This window comes from Tigriopus californicus, chromosome 1 (genome assembly GCF_007210705.1).
Source record: "Tigriopus californicus strain San Diego chromosome 1, Tcal_SD_v2.1, whole genome shotgun sequence".
NCBI classification, from domain to species: domain Eukaryota; kingdom Metazoa; phylum Arthropoda; class Copepoda; order Harpacticoida; family Harpacticidae; genus Tigriopus; species Tigriopus californicus.
Window position 1 is genome coordinate 3,900,140 of NC_081440.1, and position 7,605 is coordinate 3,907,744.

The 7,605-nt window shown below is 43.4% G+C and overlaps 3 protein-coding genes across 3 annotated transcripts in view; 1 reads left to right on the forward strand and 2 right to left on the reverse strand.

Annotated features, from left to right (window-relative positions):
• Nucleotides 1-785: 785 nt before the first annotated feature.
• On the reverse strand, nt 786-3,462 carry LOC131883511 (NSFL1 cofactor p47-like). Its single transcript, XM_059230998.1, has 4 exons — nt 3,300-3,462; nt 2,384-2,713; nt 1,465-1,893; nt 786-1,242 (listed from the first exon to the last, which is right to left on the reverse strand). Exons 1-4 carry the CDS (start codon nt 3,342-3,344, stop codon nt 844-846), a joined length of 1,203 nt encoding a protein of 400 aa, XP_059086981.1. The 5' UTR covers nt 3,345-3,462; the 3' UTR covers nt 786-843.
• A 1,525-nt stretch (nt 3,463-4,987) lies between these two features.
• On the forward strand, nt 4,988-5,678 carry LOC131880631 (uncharacterized). Its single transcript, XM_059227312.1, has 3 exons — nt 4,988-5,195; nt 5,267-5,402; nt 5,469-5,678. Exons 1-3 carry the CDS (start codon nt 5,086-5,088, stop codon nt 5,634-5,636), a joined length of 414 nt encoding a protein of 137 aa, XP_059083295.1. The 5' UTR covers nt 4,988-5,085; the 3' UTR covers nt 5,637-5,678.
• A 359-nt stretch (nt 5,679-6,037) lies between these two features.
• LOC131880622 (zinc finger protein 879-like) overlaps nt 6,038-7,605 on the reverse strand; it is a 3,401-nt gene continuing 1,833 nt past the window's right edge. Inside the window, exons 2-3 of the mRNA XM_059227301.1 lie at nt 7,487-7,536; nt 6,038-6,892 (exon numbers count right to left, since the gene is read on the reverse strand). Coding sequence (XP_059083284.1) covers nt 6,111-6,892; nt 7,487-7,536 — 832 coding nt within the window. The 3' untranslated portion in view covers nt 6,038-6,110. The remainder of the gene's footprint in view (nt 6,893-7,486; nt 7,537-7,605) is intronic.

Consider the following 7,605-nt stretch of genomic DNA (forward strand, 5'->3'; position numbering starts at 1 on the left):
GAAGAGTACAAGCTTGAAAAGTGAGTGACCCCTGACGGGCGCAGCCTCCAAGATGCCAAATTTTATAACAATGTAAAATAATCGGAACCATTTTTAGGTGACAATGCGTGCTCTAATCCTGCCGACAACTTTTTTCAAAAGGAGAGCCGATGTCACGTAGGTTCTTGCTCCGGTGTTTTTTTCTTGCTTTTTCGTTTGAATTTGGAACAATTCAAGAATTATATTCAGATATTGACGCAAAGTCCAAGTAAATCACCCAACTTCAACCGACATTGTCAATAAACGCAATAAACGGATGTCATGTTCGTTGTCGGGACGAAAAGGGTTGCTAGAGAAGACTTCAGCTTGGCGTTGACATGAGATAAAAGTAGCTATCACATTCAATAGCATCAAATACTCCTAAACAATGATTTGAGCATTTTTGTCGAAAAACTCAATGCTATGTTTTTACATTTACTTCACCAATCAGGCCAATCTTGAACAATCCAAAATGGCCTCACTTGAAATTCATTTTTTACGTTGGGTGATTTACTTGGACTTTCCGTCAATATCTGAATATACTTCCTGAATTGCTCCAAATTCAAATGAAAAAGCAATAAAAAAAACTACCGGAGCAAGAATCTACATGATTAGATTACAGGATTAGAGCACGCATTGTCACCTAAAAATGGTTCCGATTATTTAAAATTGCTATAAAATTTGACTTCTTGGATTTTGGAGGCTGCGCTCGTCCGGGGTCGCTTTTCATGCTCGTACTCTTCTACTAGAGAGCCTTAGGTAATATCTCGACTTGCACTCGGACATTTATTTTCTTTGTTCGTAATTTAAAAGCATATCTCCTCATTATTTCAACTTCAGTAGAATAGCAGCATTGAGCAGACCCGCATCCTTTAAGGTAGCTTGGTCGTCTGTTAGCTCCTTGTTGGGGAAAGAGGTCATCAAGATGAATGTCTGAGCCGCGATCTCGGGTCTGGAAATGGTTACATATCGTCGAATGTCGCCCACCGTTTGCGATTGGTTTAACTGAATCTTTAGCCGACTTCCATCATGCATCCGGACTTGAATAAATGTGGTGGGTTGGGACGCGTCCACTTTGACTTGCTCTTTGGCCGCAGCCTCATTTTTGGTCTTATCGGCAGGATCAGCAGCTGCCACCACCGGGACTGAAACGGATGCGACAGCCACATCCGGCGCCACGCTGCCCAACATGTGACCAGCACCACTGAAGGCCTTGGCTTTGACCTAAAATAAGGTATATTTCATCGATTGGTCGACGTTACTTCCAAAAAGACGATAACATAACTGAACAGACTCTGAATGTCAAGGTACGGTTATGGAAAACGGATTGCCGTTCAATTTTACTAACGAGCATTTCCTTTAAAAATACTTTAAGTTACTGTTTCCTTTAACATTCTATTACCATTTGAAGGATAGGAGGGAGATGGTAAATCAATTTAAACTTACTTTGGGTTTGACGAACTCCTCGTGTTTGTGATCCTCCATGTTGACATGGACCTCCCCACCCTTGGCTTCGCGGATGAGTTCCTCCGGGATTTGCCCAGTCATCACAGCCGCCAGGAATGCACGGTTTTGGTGATCGTTGTACGCCCGGAGTTCCCCGTCATCGATACTGAAGCCATTCTGCCACATCTTAAGCGTGAATTCGCGGGGAGGTTCTGTCGTCCGTCGGGCACCACCCGGGGGAGGAATTTCCTCGCTCTCCATAGTCTCAGAGCCCAGTTTAAAAGCCGTGCCAGAAAACGACGACCCACCCGCCCCACCACGAGAACCTCCGGGAGCATTGGGGTCCACCTCCTCAGCTCCAGCCTCACGAGCCTTCTTGAACAGCTCCTTAACCAGGGCCTCGCCTTTCTTGCGGGGTGGGCCTAATATCTGCAGACCAAACGACGAGAACATTGAATTTGCCGCTCTTTATCAGTTCTAGAGATAGATCATTTTCTTAGTTTTATCCAAAGGTGGTGTTGGTATATGTGGTACATATTAATAGAAAAATTGGGAAAAAACGATTCCTCCAGGTGAATTTTTCTTAGCCCTTGGAGCCATTAACTCTTTTCATTATTAGATTTCAAGTCCATTGATGTCTGGCTATGATCTAAGCAGTATTGAAAGAACTGCCCTATGTCATAAGGTCAAACTTTGTCACAATGTTGGAGCAGTATTATGTTTTGGCGCTACCAAGGTTTAGTAGGGGTAGATGCTGTGGACCAAGCCAATGGGGCCACTAAGGATGAACACAGAGGTTTTAGTCACATATTTAACTTCAACATTATGAGGTGACGCCACAGGCTGTCATGGCATGCAACGCCATCTAACTTGTTAAGGGTAGGTTCTGGTTTACCAAGCTCAGTATATATTAGTTTACCTGTTGGCCGCTAGTGTCACTCCCGCCCGCAAAAAAGGCTTGACCTTCCTCTTCCGAATCATCTGAATCACGGTTGGCGCCCCGGAGCGAACCGAAAGTGGCAATGCGGGACGATCCACCCGTGTCGCGGGCCGGCCGGCGACTGGTCGGAGGTGCTGCAGCCACGGGGGGAGGGGCAGCGGCGGCTGGCGCGGCATCCATGGCTTCCGGCAAAGCACCCCCCGCCCCTTGATCGTCGTTTTCATAGAAACTGGACATGGCCATGTCCAATTTCCAATCGGCGGATTCCAAGTAGAACCGCGATTGGTCCACATCTTGTCCCGTGATCCCCTGAAGAATGAAAAGTTCCAGCTTATGTCTAGACTTAGCTGCTGAATACATTTGTCTTAATGCAAAAATATACTCGATTCACACCCACACCCACACACTAATTGAGATTTCAAAGCTCGATTTTGACCCAGTCGATTGGGTCTGGGTTGGCCTTGGTGTTAAGATCGAGTCATGAACACCTTCAGGCCATGGGAGATTCAGATTACGTAAGGGAAAAGCTATTTAGCCGGAGAATTCGGCCAGTGGGTCCGGTGAAAGGCTAGGAATCAGCATTCAATTGGGATTCTCCTCCGCCCGAATCAGTTAGTCTGTCATTAATGTCCATTGACCGAGGGTGGTTCAAAGCTGATCATGACATTGTTCATTCCTCCTCATATTCGAGGTGGGTCTTGAACGGAGAAAATCAGCCTTTGATGGCGTTTTAAACGATCGTATTGGCTTGGCCAGGGGCGAGCATCCCCCTGTTAGTAGGTCGGGCTCAAGAGTAGTCCAAAACTAACGTCTCCCGGAGATGATGGTGGTCAGCAACTCCAAAAAGTTATACGCCATTCATGCTGACATGTGGATTTAGAAGTGGGTCAATCACCTGAAACTGGGAGATGAGCAAATCCTTTTCCTCTTGCGATGCCATGTTAGGATGGGATGAGGGAAAGAATGGAGAGAATAGATGGAAGTAGTTTTTCGTGATAAAGGTGACTTGACGGTTTTTGTTTGCCGTTGATTGTGTACCGCTTGTCAGCTGTCCCAAAAAGTCGACCCAGTGAGCGGAGGGCGCCCAGGGCCTCCCCGGCCTCCACTTTTCACACCACTCGCCCAACCTACCTTATATCGATTCTTAGTCAAACCCTAGTATATTGTTACATGTATAAGATCGATCTGCCACAGCAATGGGGAACATGTGGTATCTTAGAGGAGGTGAAAAATAAATCTTGAAGGCTTCGGCAGAGTTTGATTTCGGTTGAGAAAAGAGTTATTCAGACATTATCTTTGAAGTTGAGATATACAAGCCAATGAAATTCCATCAACTGCAACGGGGCGCCTTCGACTATTTTTTCAGTGACTTCACTCCAATATTGGTTGAGAGTACGTAGAAGTCGTTGATCAGGTAGCAGCAGACTTCAAGAGATTCCAGATCAACCCGACATTCAAGGGCGGACCAGATACGTCATCTCAAAGACGTGACAAATGCCAAACAGACTATTTTCTTGTCAAGCTTTATAAAATTCCCCGGCAATTCTGGGAGTTTCTTCCTTCCTAAGTTGTTAATTTTCCCTTTATCTGACTCTCTCATTGTAAAATGTGCTGTCTCTTTAATGTGTAGGGAAAACGTTGGCGTGGTTTATCCAATTAATATACTTTAAGTCAGGCTCGGACAAAATTTTGAAGTATACTCCCAAATCATTCCTATATTCAAGAGCTATCCGTTCTACATCTATAAAAAACGTCAAACCAAGCCTTAAATTCATTCATCGCTTGGCAGTTCTTTCCAACAGGAGGTAGTTTAGTGGTGGTAGACCACATATTATTTAAAGTTTAACGGTTAACAAAAAGGCCGATCATAATGTTTCTCCTTAATAGTAGTTCCCTCAGGAGATTCGGATATGTCTTAAATCTTAAAACTTCAAATCAAAAAGAGTCAACTTTTACATGGATTTAAGGGTCGGCATCATTGATAAAACTACGCTCGGCTTCATCAGGTTTTTCTCATTCAAGGCATTCATCAAATAGATTTGATACTTTCAAGCTTTTGCATTCATGCAAGAAAGGTTCCGAGTCACTTTTGGGGGAAATATTGAGAAAATCTCCTAGCAACGGTTTCATTCACAGTATCTCCATAATAGTTCTTAAGCGATAAGTGACAAAGCGTTTTTGACGTCACTTCCGATTTTGAAACTTGTTCAAACCAGAACTAATAAGAACGGCCGCCAAAATACGTATACAATATACAAACACACACCCACTGGCGTTGAATTGCTAGACAGGTGTCGCTTGTTCCTGTTTAGATTTCTGCTTTCAATCATCATGGTTTGAAAATCTATACTTCATCGGCTTAGACCGCATCTTTTTACCTCGAACTTGAAAATCACTCTCCGAAGCAATCGACGTCGTCTACTACCAATACTACAATACTATGTAGGTACTGTATGCACACATTGTTCACAATGCCTCGTCGATTGTCAAGGCTTCACTGATTTTTGATGGAGAGCACTCGGGAGTGAAGCTATCACGTACCTATATAGTTATGTCACCAAGTTCAACCACTCTAGTTCCTGTGGCTATAAATTCCCGATTCATAATCATTCTTTCACGTCAGTCTATTCTAAGCTTCCAAAGAATTCATAGAGGTGTTCACAAACAAGCATACAATCGTTATGGGCCTTTCCAGTGTTATTCTATTTTTGAGCCTTTTCGTCGGGGTTACTTTGGGCCAATTGGGAGGCGTACGACGACCCCCAGAGTTCTTCGGATCCCACGGGTTCAGGTAACACAAATCATTGACTGATCCGAACTTTTTCTATTAAAAAGCTATTTTCTATATAAACCCTCGTCCAGGCCCGGATTTCACGGATTTGGAGTTCCGACGGAACGGGAGGTTTACCCTGAATGGTTTGACGTGAGCGATCCCGATGATTGCGACAAAGTCCCAGAATCCGTCAACACTGGCAAGCCTCGAGATCTTTGTCAAGATGTAAGTGCATAAATATGATTCAGTCTGTTTACTGTTATCCCAATGATGTCAATATAATATTTTTAGGCCAACGTGGGCGAACAATTCTGCATTTGTGTGAAACGAGGAGGCAAGATTTACACTCCTGTTTGCGGCGAATGTCGAGATCCTTGTACTTTGAGATTTGTGCCCGATCCCTTCCCCAGAAAGAAAAACAACGATAATGAAAATGACGGGACTGATAATGATTATTAGATTCGTTGGACTTGAAATACAACCCAGACCAATTCGTCCTAATCTCTAACTTATATTTGATTAGGCTGGCTTAGACTAGATCAGATTAGCTCATGACTTTCCAAGTTAGTGTTTTCAATTTGGATTCCCGTTAAGACGTCAGGGCAACTCAATTACACTTTTGAGGGGCGGATAATCTGGGATATCGGGTTTTGTAAACCATCTTGCATTTCCTCTACGATGTATTTTCATCGACCCCACTAAAATCTGGCTAGCTAGCAATTGGTCCGATTATTCAAGATTTGAACGAACTGCGGAAGAGCATTAGATTTCTGTCTCCTCACATAAGGCACTCTCTTTCTAGAATTTGCTGGCCCCTGTGATGAAATCAAAAAACTATCAAAATAATGGAAAAATATACACTTGGTTGGCGCGTTTTTGGGTGATATTTTGGCATGATGAATATAAAAATAGCTAAATTCAGGTAATTAGGTTTCAAACCATGGTGAATTCCACTTCTTCCGAGTCTCCTGGCCCGTGTTTCAGAGTGGTTGTAATGAAGTCCACAGCGATTTCTTGCTCAACTTGAGGCGTTTCGATTCCGTCTTGCCCTTGAATGATAATCTGAGGCTGTGACGACACGATCATGGGCTGAAGTTTGTCCAAGGGTTTGGTCTTCTTCCTCGTACCTTCGGGGTTCTTGCCATCCTCGTGGACAATTCTGAAGTGACTGGTGAGGCGACCAGGCGTGATGAACACCTTCCCACAGAGACCGCAATAATAGTTCCTACCGCCGAGATCGTTATGCTTCTTTTGCTTATGCTCATCCAAATTGTATTTTTTGGCCGTCCGATACTCGCACCGATCACAATGAAAAGGCTTCTCGCCTGTTTGAGTGAGTCGATGGCTTTCCAATTTACTGCGGGCTCCGAATCGTCGCCCGCAGTTATCACATTGGTAGGGTTTGACGTGTTGTTGCTTGACGTGCTTGTTTCGCGAGATCTTGTCTGGAAATCGCTCCTCACAAAACTCGCACCCGTAGATCATCTCGTCTTCACGTAAATGGGTGCTTTGGAAGTGGACCCGCAAGCCGTACAGACACGTGAAGCCGTGGTTGATGGAGCAGCCGTCGGTGGTGCAAATGTACTCGTCACCCTGTTTCTTCCATTGAGGATGTCGGACAAACAATCCGTCACAACGAGATTCGTGGGTGAGCATGTAATTCTTGGAGAGCATCTTGCCGCATTTTCGACATAACGTGCTCTCTTTTCCAAGGCCTGGAAATGAATCATGATTTTCTATTTACTTGAGTGTTAGATGACACGAAAAGTAAAGCTAAGTTTAAAAAATTGACAGAAATTGAAAATATCTATCACTTTCCTAATGATAACTTTATAATGTATTGAGATATTGAAGCGTGGAAAGAATGATTACGTCACCACATTTTTCAGAGAGGTTACTTGAAATTTTGAGGCTTAAAAGTGCTTTTGTTTATGGGATGCAACAAGTGCCATTCTTGGTCATTTGTCCTTAAAAGGAATTTCTCGTCTAGCATTGACTTTAACAAGTTGCCACATAATTGCTCATTAATATTCATAAAAATAGCTTTTAGGGGGAAACATTGTTTTGGACTTAATTTTGTTGCTTTCAAGTTTTGACAGTTGACTCTTTGAAAATTTAGGGAAAGCTTTTCGTTGTTATTAATGAAGATCTTTTCTAAATGATCGTGACTAACTGACTCCATGGCTAACTTTCAGACTTTATGTTTGAGCAGATGAAATCAAACGTTCTGTTGTTCAAGACCTTACAGCTAAGGAGGTTAAATGCTCAACCATTTAGCTGTATTTTAGAACGGTCGAATCTCTCTTTACCTAATGGATCTTTGTCGATGTCTTCTTGCGTTTTGGGTCGCTCGTGAATCTTCTTCACGTGCAGATCTCGAGCTCGTTCCATCCAAAACTTCTTCGGACAAAGAGGACACTGGCTTCGT